We start from the raw sequence: 14,112 nt of genomic DNA, 5'->3' as shown, positions 1-14,112 counted from the left end.
TGCGAAGGCCTGAACCACAAGGCTCTTGGATGTTGGGTGCGGCAAGAGGAAAGATGAGGAGTCAGAACAGGCATTGGCCCTGGAGTTGTCCGGACCCTGAAACTGGGTTAAGAGGCACAGTTGGGGACAGAACTGCTGGTGGCGACTTAACTGGAGGCCTTCTTGGATCTGTGGGGCCCAGAGGCATGCCAGAGGATCGACAAAAGCACAGGGATCGATTCCAAAGTGGGGGACAGAGACCATGACTGGGAGGAACCCTTATAACCTGATGTATATGCGACTTCTCCTCATGAGGTGCTGGAGAGATAGGGAAAGAGCCCTCACCCTCCCATATGGGTGGCATGCTTCATCATTGGGCAGCTCCTTATTGACCCGGTGCTGCAATGCCCAATGGCCCCTCAAGGTTTTTTTTTGGTGGAGATCTTTTAAATTATACCTGTAGCGAGCCTATCTTAAGAAACTAAAAGTATAGATTGGAAGGGAAGTGATCGAAACTATAAAAATTACTCAGCCACCTTGTCACTATTTTATTATAATGGTGGTTCTTGTCAACATTAAAGGCAGAGCAAAACTAGATAGGAAATACATTTTCTTCTTGTTTATCTCAGGGATAGAGTTAAATATGGATCAACATGCTTCTTACGTTAAACAAAGTCATGAATGATCTGTGGCAAATAATCAGGCCAATCAAATAACCTAATCCAGAGAGGACTGGGACAGGTGTCCAAATTGGTAAAGTGCCCAAACCGAATAAGCCACCTGTTAAGTGTGGTGGAGCCAATATCTCTTACTGAATCATGAAGAGAAGTATAGAATTCCAACAATTGTGGAGTAATAATCAGGCCCCTTAGGCATTGTAAAGTAAACAGGTAATTATTTGCTGTATAATTTTACTCTGTTTTAAATCTTGACAAGAACCACCATTACAATAAAATAGTGACATGGTGTCTCATAGTCATTTTTAGTATTTTCTAGAGGGGCCTGTTGGGCACTGCAGCACCGGCCCAACGAGTAGCTTCCCAATGATGAAGCATGCCACCCATTTGGGTGGGGGATGGCTTTTGTTCCTGAATATTCACATTCCACTGACCGCCCTTGTCATGGGTATTCACTAGTGGTGTTCCCCAAGCGACAACTATAGGAAGTGCATACTTACTGTATATTGATTAGTCTACACAATGGAGTGTATATGCTAGACCTGAATAACTCCCAGTCCCTCCTTTTGTTGATGGAAAGTAGGGAGCCATGTTTTTTCTTTTTGTGTTTCTTCTTTATTGACTTACCTGAAGACTTGTAGTGGGATGACGGCCTGTCTCATCAATGGCCTCTGAACAGAGAACACATCTTTGACTTCGAGCGTGACAGGGCCTTCCAAGCTTCCTGCTGTGCTCAGTGACGTAGAGTTCATCCAAGTGTATTGAGTCATGCGAGGAACCCAGACACCAGAGACAGATCTTGTGAGGTTCCATCACTGGCATGTGTTTGTGGCACACAGGGTTTCAAACCTGTTGTTTTATTGGAAGACATGCCCCTTGCACACTGGAGAAATTTGAGTAAAATAACTCTGTTAGGTGACAGAAATCAAGAGAGTGCACTCTGGTTCTGCGTTGGAAAATGCAGAAAGAAAGGCATTGATGTCAACGCATTGAGGTAGCGATTATGTTGTGGCCCGGACATCACTTCCGTGGCAGGATGGACCCAAGGACGAGCCACATGACACCACCTACTGGAGCACGAAGGAATTGCTGAGAAAAACATCTGCGGATCCAACCTGGCAACTGGGGTCATTCACGAGATGAGGATTCTGCGGCTAGAAGTATCTATTAGAAAGAGTTATGTTCTCATGACACAAAGTGAAGTCCTTATATCTGAGCTTGGTTATATGCCACGGATTTCTCTGGCTGTGATCACCCATAACGTCATCCAATATAGCCCTGCTCTTCCCACTGTGCCTATCTAGTCGGCCGGAGTAGTCCATTAAAGAATCTAGGGCAATGATCTAGTTTGCGGACCCCCAATGAATAACTACTTGGAGCTAGGAACACCTGCCCAGCAATTTCTAAGATTTAAAGTAGTGGTACTTAACCTTTTGACTTCTGTGGACCCACATGATTAACTACTACATGCCAGGGACCCCCACTTCAGCAATTTCTATGATTTAAACATCAAAGCAATACACAAAGATACACAAACAAGTGTGCATCAAATCGATACACAAATTATGAAATAATTCATGTAAATCAGAAATACAAAAGTTTAAAATTCAAAATTTTTATTTTAATGGAATGGTCGGAGCTTTTAAAAAATGTGTTTCATTTCTGATAGAGGAAACAATATGCTACACTCTAGCATATCACTTTGTCCTTTTTACTCGCAAGACTTTCTCTTTTTTGTCAGCTCATACCAGTGCTTCAATAGAAACCACAAATCTTCCGTACTAGATTTCCTTTGTGGCCTTGCACTGCTTCACAAATCAAACTAACAATATCAACTTAACTTTTAGCTTCCTATTTTAAATCCTCATTTTTCAATTTTGCTTTTCTATGTGTTTACACTTTATATGTACATATATTTTACTTTATTAATCTGCTATTATTATTTAATCTTCTAAACTGTCGCGGACCCCCTAAGTAGGTGTTCTGGACCCCAGAGGTCTACGAAACCCCAGGTTCACAATCGCTGATTTAAACATCAAAGGAATACTCAAAAATACAGAAATGAGCGTATCAGACAAAAATAAATGCAAAAATCTAAATTATCATTTTAATGGAAGGGTTGGAGCTTTTCAAATTTGAGGGCCCAGTTTATAGTGTTGCAGGGAGGGTACTCTGTCATAACAGCAATTGAGTACCCTCACTCCCAAATTGAAGGTTCTCTGCCACATTTAAAGTTGGACGGACCTTCAGTATGTTGATGGTGGAGACTACTCCGTCTTTGTTACTGACATATACCACTGATGGCCCGACAGAGTAAGGGCCGATGTAGGTTTGGCCATTTGTCCACCCACCCTATTTAGAGTGGGCCAGCTTTCAATTTCTGTCACCACCAGGTAAAACCTGGCAGCAAGGGGCAGTGAAAACTGTAAAGTGACCTCCATGCCATGAGGGGAAACGCCACTGGTGAGAGGGTCATTGGTTTCTTTGGGATTTTCTTTTTGAAAATTAAAAAAACATTTAAAGTTTGCTGCACTGCTCCATCATATTGACGGAGTCGTCTACCAAAGTAACAATGCATTTACAGTAACCACAGTCACGGCGGTTCCTGCCAATGTAAGAAACGTCCCTTGTGCTGAGGGACATCTCAAAATATGAATGGGGGTACTCCTTCAGGGCGACAGAGTAAAGTACACTGGGATCTGACAGAGTAAATACCCATCCACAAAAGTCTAAGTCAGGCCCTGAGTTTTATCTCTAATGGGGAAACACGATACCAAACTCTACAATATCACTTTGGGGCATATGTATGAAAGCAAAAATTAGTCGCAAACGCTGCGATTCGCAAAAAACAGCGTTTGCGACTGATTTTTCGCTATTTCATATGTATGACACACTTCCAAACTGAAAAATAAGAAATCGCTAAATTAGCGATTTCTTAGGCTGCGAAACAAGAAAACTGCGAATTTCCTAGCGAATACCTAATTTGCGATTCCTTAGCGTTGCGAATATCGCTAACAAGAAATCGCTAGCTAAGAAATCGCAAACACATGTATGAAAAAATCGCAAATTGCGATTTCACGAAATTCGCTAATTAAGAAATCGCTATTAACACCAATTGCTTGCAGGTGGTAAACTGGTGCAAGGTACAAAAACCAGCCCACCATGCAACAAACACACCCACAATGGCTGCAATGTACGTGATAGCCAGGAGGCTGCGTATTCGGGCCCTTGCACACAGGAGAATGAGACAGGAACGTATCTTCAGGCTGCGCATCACCCTGTTACAGAACACTGAAGAGGAGATCTATGACAAGTACAGACTGCACCCACAGACCATAATGGACCTGATTGAGGAGCTGAAACCCCACTTGGAGCACCCTACTCGCAGGACACAAACAATTCCCACACATGTGCAGGTCCTGTGCTCCCTGCACCTCCTGGCGTCAGGGAGTTTTCAACGGGTCATAGCGGAGGTTGGTGGGGTGTCACAGAGTGCACTTTCGCGCTTCTTCCATGCCTTCCTAGATGCAATGCTACTGAGGCTCCCACATCACATTTACTTCCCCACCACCCAACAGGCATTACAACAAACGATACTGGACTTCTACCAGATTGCACGTTTCCCCCACGTCATCGGCTGCATTGACGGGACCCATGTGGCCATCACACCCCCAGCAGAAACTGAATATGTCTACAGGAATCGGAAATGCTACCATTCCCTCAACATACAGATTGTGTGCAACGCTAAGTATCACATCACCGACATCGTAGCCAAATACCCCGGCAGTACACATGACTCCTTCATCTTCCGACACAGTGGAATACACAGACGTCTGAGTGCTGGAGAGTTTGGGGAGGGGTACCTGCTCGGTAAATACATTGCACACATCAATACATCCACTACATCACGTGAGGGGGGGGACATTGACTCACCTATTGTGTTTTTTTCCATGCAGGTGACAGTGCCTATGCAGTGCGCGACTTCATCCTGACCCCATACCTGGATCCTGCAAATGCAAGTGAGAGGAGCTACAACAGGGCACACAGATCTACACGCTGTGTCATTGAGCGAACCTTCGGAATCCTGAAGAGCCGCTTCAGGTGCCTGCATAAAAGTGGAGGCGCACTGCAATACAGCCCTGAGACCTGCTGTAAAATTGTGGCAAGCTGTGCAATGCTACATAACATGGCAATGAGGAAAGGCACCACAATTGATGTGACCGATACAGACACATCGGATGACGAGCGCCCTGCTCCCCCTGCCAGACCAGCACCAGGAGTTGGGGCAGCTGCTGGACGCCAGAGACGGACTGAGATCACACAAAACTACTTTTAGGTGAGTATTGAGGAAATGAGACTACAAAGCCTGATGATGTGTCAAGTGTTTAATCACACTTAACATGAAAGAAATTGTAATTGTCCCCAGCACATGTTGTACACACAGTGCAGAGAAGGCACAAGAAATAGGGCAAACAGCCTTTTGCGGGTTAATGCACCCGTGTTGCAGTCAGTGTCCCCGCAGATGATCACCTCCGTCGGTGCCGTCCAGGGTGGTTGACCCCCATGGTGCGCCCTTGGCCTGCTACCTGTCTGCCACTGCGGCGTCTTTCACCTGGCAAGGTTGGAGTGATGCTGCTGCGACTCGATGTGTCCTCACTCTCAGCAGAGGCCATTAGTGCGCTGCCACCTGCATTGGCTGTCTGCAGCTGTTCCACAGCAGTGGTCACCTGCGCCAGCCCTCGTGCTATGTCCTGGCAGCAATGTGCCATGTCCACCTGCATGGTTACGCTTCTGCGTGTGAGTGCGCTGGTGGTGGTGCAGAGGCGGTTGACTGCCTTAGTATAATTGTGTAGCCGTGCATTGGCACGTCGTCCAGCCCTGTCATTGGCAGCTTGGGTGTCCCTCAAAGTGGCACAGAGCTCTCGTATTGCCGCTACCATGTTGCGATTGTCCTGATGTAGGCGGCCTAGCTGGCGATTCATTGACCGCATTGCCTTGCTTTGCAGGCGCTGTTCCTGCAACATGCACTGTTCCAAGCCGGAGAACACGGTGCCTTCTCCTTCTGTTGCAGTGCTGCTCCTGGGCCTTGACCTGGAAATGGCCTGTTCCCTTTGCCTTGGTGTTGGTGCGTCATGACGGGGCATGTCTGTCACACCCTGACTCCCCTCTCTCCTGTCGGTGTCATCGCCTGTTGCTGGGACTTCATCCTCAAATGGAGGCAGTGGGGGCACATGTGCGCGCTTCCTGCGCTGAATTGGCTGCTGCTCTGTCTCATCGCTGGAGTCCGCAGGGTCTGCAGGCTCCTCTCCCTCAGCGCTGTCTTCTTGTGGCATGGCGGGTGCTGTGGATGTAAGGGGGACTATATGAGTTTGTGTTACTGTCTGCATGTGGCACTCAATAAAGTTACAAATCTTTGACGGCTAACCTCTGACACATTTCTATTCAATGATCCCCAAAACACATATGTTGCATTTACTTGTGATGGTGTCATGGACACACAGTCAGACACAGTACTACGAGTACCATGATGCATTGCTGGGTGTGCTGTAAGACCTGGGCTGGATTGGCATGTTGGGAGTTAACTATGCGCATTTGGGGGAGTGTGCAAGGGATGTGGAGGAGTGCAGGGTGATTTGGCATGCATCTTACCTTGTCTGCTGGATGAGGGGTCGGAGCTGTCGATTGCAGCCACACCACCAACGCTCTCAGGCAGGAGGGTTGACTCCACGAGCTCCTCATGGGGGGTTGGCTGCTCTGCAGTGGATGGTCCTCCTCCAGTCTGAGTGGAATCCTTGAGTCTGGCTGCCACCCTCTCCTTGGACCTCTGGCGCATATCATACCACCGCTTGCGCAGCTCCTCGATGGTGCGTGTGGTGACTCCAACAGCATTCACCTTGCTCTGTATTTCCAGCCAGATTTTCCTCTTCCTGGCCTCTGGGACTTTGAGTGCCTTCTTCCCAAACAGGAGCTCATGGCTGCAGACCATCTCCTCAATGAGGACCTCCTGCTCCTTTTCTGAAAACTTGTGTTTTCTCTTTCTTTTTTCTGCATCTTTGCCCTGCTGGTTTTGTTTGGGATCCATTGCTGGTTGCTGTCTCCAGGAAAGCCTCCTCACACTCCACAAGCAGCCTCTGGGTGTGGCTCAGGTGAGCAGGTGCAGGCAATCACTACAGTTTCCTGTTTGTGATGTCATCAGCCTGCACCAGGCTTGCAGATTCCCGTTTTTGCGATTTCTTATTTAGCGAATTTCGCTATTAAGAAATCGCAATACGGGATTCTGCGAATTATTTGCGATTTTTAAGGACTCGCAAATGATTAGCGATTTATTTTATACATCCCGTTTAGCGAATCTGATTTTGCGAATCGCAAAATCTCGCAAATTGAGATTCGCTAAAGGGGAGTTTGATACATATGCCCCTTTGTCTTTTACTCCTAAAACATGCTCTCTCTTTTTTGGCTCATACCAGTGCTTCACTTGAAACCACAATTAACCTATACTAGATTTCCTCTGCTATACATGTACTGTTCTCATAAATCCAGCTAAGGACAACAACTTAGCTTTTAGTCTCCCATTTCAAATTCCTTCACATTTACAGAGTGTTTTTAATTTTAATTTTCCAATTTTGCTTTTTTGTGTGCCTATACTGTGTATGTATATAGGGTATACTTTATTAACCTGCTCATTTTAATAAATTTTCTAATCAGTCGGAGACCCCTTGAGTAGGCATTGCAGACCCAGTTTAAGAATCACTGTTCTAGACTTTTACCCTTGTGGATCCAAATCAGCAAGGACCATGGAGTAAGACATAAAAAAACTCTGATGGTGCAAATTGGGGCATATATGCAGCCTATAACGAAGGAGGAGCTCACTGACACTAACAGCTCTATTTGGAGAGTATTACCTACAGTGTCAATAAGATTCATTGAGTATTACCCGAGTGTGCCATTCCTATTTGTAAAAATATTAGCTACTAGTGCCCATCCTAGTCTGGTTATTGAGTGACTACAACCGAAGTGTTCGTGGACTTTTAGGACTACGATGATCATCAGTCACTGTGTCAACATTAGTCATGAAGTATTAACTTACAGTGAGAGTTCTGTCTGTGGAGTACTAACTACCTGTGTAAGGTCTATTCATGGATTGCTAACTGACTGTGACCATTCGATTTGTGGATGATTATCTCACTTTTTCAGTTGTATTCATGGGGTATTACGCAACGGAAAAAGGGCTCTTTGTGGAATAATACTGTACAATTCAAAAACTTTATTTGGTCTTATAAACAATAGACCATAAAAGTACATAAAATAATAATGCGCAAAACTGTAATCATACATGAGAATTTAAAAGTAGTTGTAAAATGAGAATATTTTAAAAAGCTGAAAGGACTTTTGAGGTATGGAACAAACACATCAGATAATATATCAGATATCCATGCTTAAACGAGCAACATGGCTATAAGATTACATAGAAATATAGCACAATAGCTGTTTGGCAGGATATGTCAGGAAATACATCAAACAGACGGAATTAAAAGAGGAACCTAAGTTGCAAAATGGGAGCAAATTGTAGCGAGCTGTTACCGAATGGGAGTTTAAAAGTTACAATTTAAAAGCAGGAAGGGGAGACAGAGGGAAAACAAAAACCTCCAATAGGGTCCGCCATGCGCTCCTATAGTCTCCCACTAAAGGACCCGATGCATCTACCATGTTCAGTGTACTATGCCGTGCTGCGCGTAATATTCTACAAAAAGAAAATACTAACTGTCTTAGTACTACAAATGCAGTCACCTTACTCTGGCTGTCCTGTTCATATAGTATTTATGGGGTATTGACCTCTACATGGAGCATTATCTGGATATGGATTCCTAATAATGGAGTACTAATTAAGACAGTTCTCTCTGTGAAGCGTTAACTACCCGAGACTGACCTATTGGTGGATTAATAAGTGACTTTGACAGTTCTATTTGTGGAGTTTTATGAACCAGCTTGACAGAGTAGTATCTGGTGAGACAGTTCCATTAACTGAGGAATATGTACACGTGCCAGTCCCAGTGTATTTGTGGAGCTGTAGCTTACTGTGTCAGTACATTTTTTGACTATAACCTGACTGTGCCAGCTCCATTTGTGGAGTAGCAGCAGTCTGTTTAAGTAATATTCATTGACTACCATCTGACTGGGACAGTTCTATTTACAGAATATTGTCTACCTCTTTAAGTCCTAGTTGTGACATACTAAGTATCTTTGACAGTTCTATTTGTTCAGTATTAACTACGCTTGTCTACACTCCTCATGGAGTATTTCTTGGTTGTAACACTTCTATTTGTAGAATATTACCTACCTGTGTCAGTCCCATCCAAGGAGCATAGCCTGCCTGATAGCACAATCAGAAAGTAGAAGTTGATTATGACAGTATTACTTGTGACTATGACAGTGCTATGCATGCACTCCAACCTAGCTGCTCATTCAATGAAATGAACTTGCCTGTGTCACTCAAACCTGACAGTGAAACTCTTGTCCATTTGGTAAAAAGCCATGCTCCCTCACCTTCCGAATGTGGCAGGAGAACAGCACTGCGTTGTAGTTGACTTTCCCCCTTAGCTCTTGCAGTGTTTTTGCAAACTGTGCAGCAGTCTGTGGATTGTCCCTCACCTGCAACAAAGCATAAGAAGGGTGAGGGTGGTTTGGTAATGAGGCATTCAAGTACAGTTGCACACGAAGATGTGCACCTCTAACTTACTTCCTTTGTTTATCTTCCACATTACCAGTTTTTACCAGTTAACAGTTTGGCCACTTTTTACAGTTTTGTTTCCAGGTATGTGAGTGGCAAGCTACATGGGTCTATGTCACAATCCATGCTTGAAATCCGCTCCCTGTACACTAAGTCTACCAGCAAAGCTCTGTGCACAGTACCTTCCAAGAGTAGCTACTCTTCTCATTCAAGCATAAGAAAAAGCAAGTTACTTACCTGTAAGTAACATGATGTTCATATCGTTTTTTTAAAGTTGTTTTTTGTTGAAGTGGCTTTGTCGATAGTGTCCTCACCTATGAAGGCTTTGTCGGCTGTCTTCATTGATGGTGTCCTCACCTATGAAGGCTTTATTGACTGTCTTCATTGATGGTGTCCTCACCTATGAAGGCTTTGTCGACGGCGACGGTGTCTTCATTGATGGTGTCCTCACCTATGAAGGCTTTGTCGACTGTCTTCATTGATGGTGTCCTCACCTATGAAAGCTTTGTCAATGGTGTCTTCATTGATGGTGTCCTCACCTATGAAGTCTTTGTTGACGATGTCTTCATGGATGGTACCTTTGTCACCGGTTCTGCTGTCTTTGAGGATTCATCTGTGCAGTCAGCCCAGAAGAGATCAGAAAGGGTGAAAGCGTAGAAGGTGTGAAAGAAATCATAGCTAGAACAGCTGCCCTTACACCATGAAGTGCAGAAGAAAGTAGCCCACAGAACAAATAAGCACATTCGTTAGGTGGTCTGTCCCTTTTAGAGACTTTACACAGAGGTTCAGCAGAGATAAATTGTAACTCTTCTGCTGAAGCCCTTGTTTTCGGTGCCCTGCTTTCAACATAATGGTGTTTCCATACTCGCTTTGAAGAGCCAGAAGGAGCAGACTCAGCTTGCGAATGTGGAACCTCACTGGGAGCTTGTGGAAATCTGAAGGATGGTGACCACTAGGCAGAGTTGTGTGCAGAGTGATTTCTTTCTACTGGCTTAAGTTTGGGGTGTTTTCGCTGAGGCTGACTGCCTACTAAAGTGGCAGTATCTCTGGCCCTCTAGGTATTGCTTGAGAAATACTGTTGTTGAAAATTACTGAGAGGAGGGGAATAATGGACATATCATGGCATCGCAGTGCATTGCTGGATATACATTAAAACTGTGTTTATCACGTTCTCAAAACTGCTGGACAATTCATGGCATTGTTCTGTAATATCATAACTTTCAATTGCACTGCCAGGCATATCAAGTTATATTTGTGCATATCACGACATTACATGCTATTGTCTGACTTTTAGCATGGTATGCAGGCATATCTTGCCATTGTATGGAAATAACTGAGCATATCATGGAACTATACAGAGTTGTCAGCCATACAACAACATTATCACTCGTATCATGACATCAAAAGCAATAGCTGGGAATGTAATGTGCATTGCTGGGAATAGAATTGCATTATGTGGGCTTGTTCTGCATATTATGCTGTTATTGGGTATAAGAAGCCATTAAAGAACATATCACAGCATTACATGGCATTGTTGAGCATAGCATGCAATTTCTGTGTAAATCATGACAGAGCATGGTAGCATTGATAGTCTTTATTCCTGTCCTCAGTGCTTATATCATGGTAATGATTGGCATAAATCAAAATGCTATGCATATTGTGCCACTGATGAGCTGGCACAATATTGCTAGCAATATAATGATACCGGAATGTGTTGCCGGCATATTATGGTGTTACCTAGCTATATGGGGAAGAACCTAGGCACACAAAGCTGTTCTTGGCATATGATGGCTTGCTTAATGTGTGCATATGAGGTTGTCTCAGAGAAGAGAAAATTTGGAGGTATCTGTCCATTTAGGGCATTAGTAAATCAGAACACCTCATTACAATGGCAAGATGATATTTGTGCATCCAATTAGTGCATGTTGTAGCATCCTCGCCAGCCCAGATACTCCTCAATGACTATGCCACACACGGAGCTTAGCATAACACGTCTTTATTCTTCTGCGTGTAACTGCAAACTCAACACTCTAAAGCTGCATTCAATTCACTACGCTCTAATGCTTACGTCACAGTTCTACAGAGTCCATCAGAAGCCACAAAGATTCCATCATGACATGTTCACACAGCACTACATCTCCTCCTTTGTTAAATAAACAAATTGCAATTTTTTTAACAAATATATACAATCAAAGCTCTTCAATGAGTCTTCATGGCGCGTGAATCATACGTCCCGACCATGTCTGAGGAAACTCGGGATTGGCAGTAGAAATGTCCTGGACTGGCTTTGGTGATGGAGCGACAGCAGCAGTCAAGGGTTCTTCACTTGTCTTTTCAGTCTCAGTCTCTGCAATGACATCAGTGCCTGATGAGTGATGATTCACATGTCTGAAATGTGAGGAATCTCATGTAATGGACTTCCCAGGATGCTGGGCAGTCACCATTTGTCCTTTGCTGGTCACAACATGAAAGGAGCACTGGGCTTTCTTTTTCTATACTGTTGAACAAGAACTTGATCTCCTTTCATGAAGGTGACATATTGTGCATGTTGACGCTTGTCAGCGTAGGCTTTCATTCTCCTCTTATGACCCATGTCTGTCATGCGTGTTCCTTCCTCGCTATTTGCCCATTTGCTGGTCCAATGAGGTAACTTGGTCGTCATGGCTCTCCTGAACATCAAGGTTGCAGGGCTTTCACCTGTGGTCGCATGAGGGATTGAGTGGTAAACTCGAAGATTGGAGTTTAGAACAGCTTACAGGTCAAGCTTTTCTAGTACAGCACACTTGACAGCTTTCTTTAGAGTACTCATGAAACGTTCAACAAGGCCATTGGCCTGTGGCCTAGAGGAGTGCTCTCCTGATGCTTGTAAATGTAGGTGTACTTGTAAATGTAGGTGTACTTGTAAAGCACACTGTGACTCCATGGAGTATCCTGGCACTGAAGACCGCTGGGGAACCCGTCCTGGTTTTCCCTGTGAGATGGTCCCTTTCTGGGTATCTCCAAGGTGAAACCAGGCATCCCCGGCGTAGGTGGGGGGCCGTTGTAGAGATGAGGTAAGTTTAATGCCCAGAGTTGCCGAGTGTGTTCCTGGTTAGAGTAGGTACTGAGGCGAGAATTATCAAGTCCGTTTTTGACCCTGGTCCACGACCCTGCCGCGTCGGGAATTGAACCCTGGTCCCTGGCCGATTCTCTGCTTACGGGTCTGCCGCCTCTAACCAGTGAGCCACACCTCTTCACTTTAAGATGACTGAGAAAGTCTTTGAATTCCTGACTGTTGAAAGGTGGGTCATTGTCAGACTTTAAAATTGCAGCATCACCCCAGGTTGCGAAGATGCTGTCTAATTTCTCAATGACACGTTTGTGAGTGATGGATGAGAGATCTTTGACCAAAAGAAAACGGGAATATTCATCAACGATCACCATGAGGTGATTTCCATTGTCAAGAGGACCGAAGAAGTCCACTGCAATTCTTCCCCATGCATTCCTTGGCAACTCTGACATGCTTAATGGGTGTTGAGTGTTTTTTGATGACAAGCAGTTGCATAGTCGACAGGGCTTTAATTCCTTTTCATGCCTTTCATTGAGATGTCGAAATGACTAGACTCAGTCGCAGAGAGTTTGTTGGTGGCAACAATACCACGATGTACCTCATGGGCCACTTTGATTATCTATTGTCGCAGACTCTCTGGAATAACAATTCTTGACCCTCGTAAAATAATACCTTCCTGCATGATGGAGAGTTCATTCTTAAACTTTAGATATGGTAAGAGGTCTGGAGGGATTGTATCAAGACTGATGTGTAATAATGTCTTTCAGTTTCAGCATGTCACTATCTTGAATTGTGGCAGTGACAATTTGTTCTATCAAAATGGCAGCTTGAGTTCTTGATTTCACTAGGAAATATATGTAGGTTCCAGCCATCTTAGAAGGGGTGCCAAGGCATTGTAGAGGCACTCGTGAAAGGTAGTCTGCAGGGATCGGATCTTTCCCTGGATGATGCATGGTGGTGTAGTTGTACTCTTGCAATCACTGACCCCAAATTCAATGTGAGGAGGCATTTTTGCTTTTGGATTTCCAAAGATAGTCAATAATGCTTGATGATCGGTCACAAGTGTGAAGGGCTTCCCATACAAGAATACGTGGAAATGTTCACAAGCCCACACCACTGCCAAGCTGTCTTTCTCAGGTTGTGAGTAAGCATGTTCAGTTTGGGACAAACGCAGCAATATGTCTTTGAGTATTTGGGTGTTCGCTGTGGCAGGATAGCTGCCAACCCAACAGGGCTAGCATCAACAACAACCTCAGTATGAAACTTTGGATCAAAATATGCTATTTCAGTAGAGTTCTCAAAAGCTTGCTTGATCTTCTGAAAGTGTTGCTCACATTCATGTGACCAAAGTCAAGTATCTAAATGGTGAGCTGACAGTAGCAAAGTCTCAAGCGCAATAGCTGGCCATGCCAAGGAATGAACGTGTAATGGAGACATCTTGTGGGAGACTGGCAGTAGGCAGTACTTGCACTTTTATCAGGACCAGGTGTCATGCCCCCATCACAAAAGATATGGCCAAAGAATTTTAACTTTGTTTTTTGGAACTCACATTTCTCAGCATTCAAAGTTAAACTAGTATCAGTGAGCAATTGACACACTTGAATGAGAGCTTTGTCATGCTCCTTTTATGTAGCTCGAAAACCAATATGTCATCACTAAAATTGAAATCATTCATGACA

The 14,112-nt window shown here is 44.3% G+C and overlaps 1 protein-coding gene across 2 annotated transcripts in view; it reads right to left on the bottom strand.

The window, feature by feature from the left end:
- Window positions 1-14,112, bottom strand: part of LOC146796188 (unconventional myosin-Ig-like) — a 1,225,789-nt gene that overhangs the window by 408,731 nt on the left and 802,946 nt on the right. For both annotated transcript variants that reach the window (XM_085628614.1, XM_085628615.1), the window contains exon 19: window positions 9,201-9,305. In XM_085628614.1, the coding sequence (XP_085484740.1) occupies window positions 9,201-9,305 (105 nt within the window). The remainder of the gene's footprint in view (window positions 1-9,200; window positions 9,306-14,112) is intronic.

This window comes from Triturus cristatus, chromosome 10 (assembly GCF_964204655.1).
Source record: "Triturus cristatus chromosome 10, aTriCri1.1, whole genome shotgun sequence".
Taxonomy (NCBI): Eukaryota; Metazoa; Chordata; class Amphibia; order Caudata; family Salamandridae; genus Triturus; species Triturus cristatus.
Note: the sequence above shows the minus strand (reverse complement) of the source record. Positions and strands in the feature narration are given on the sequence as shown.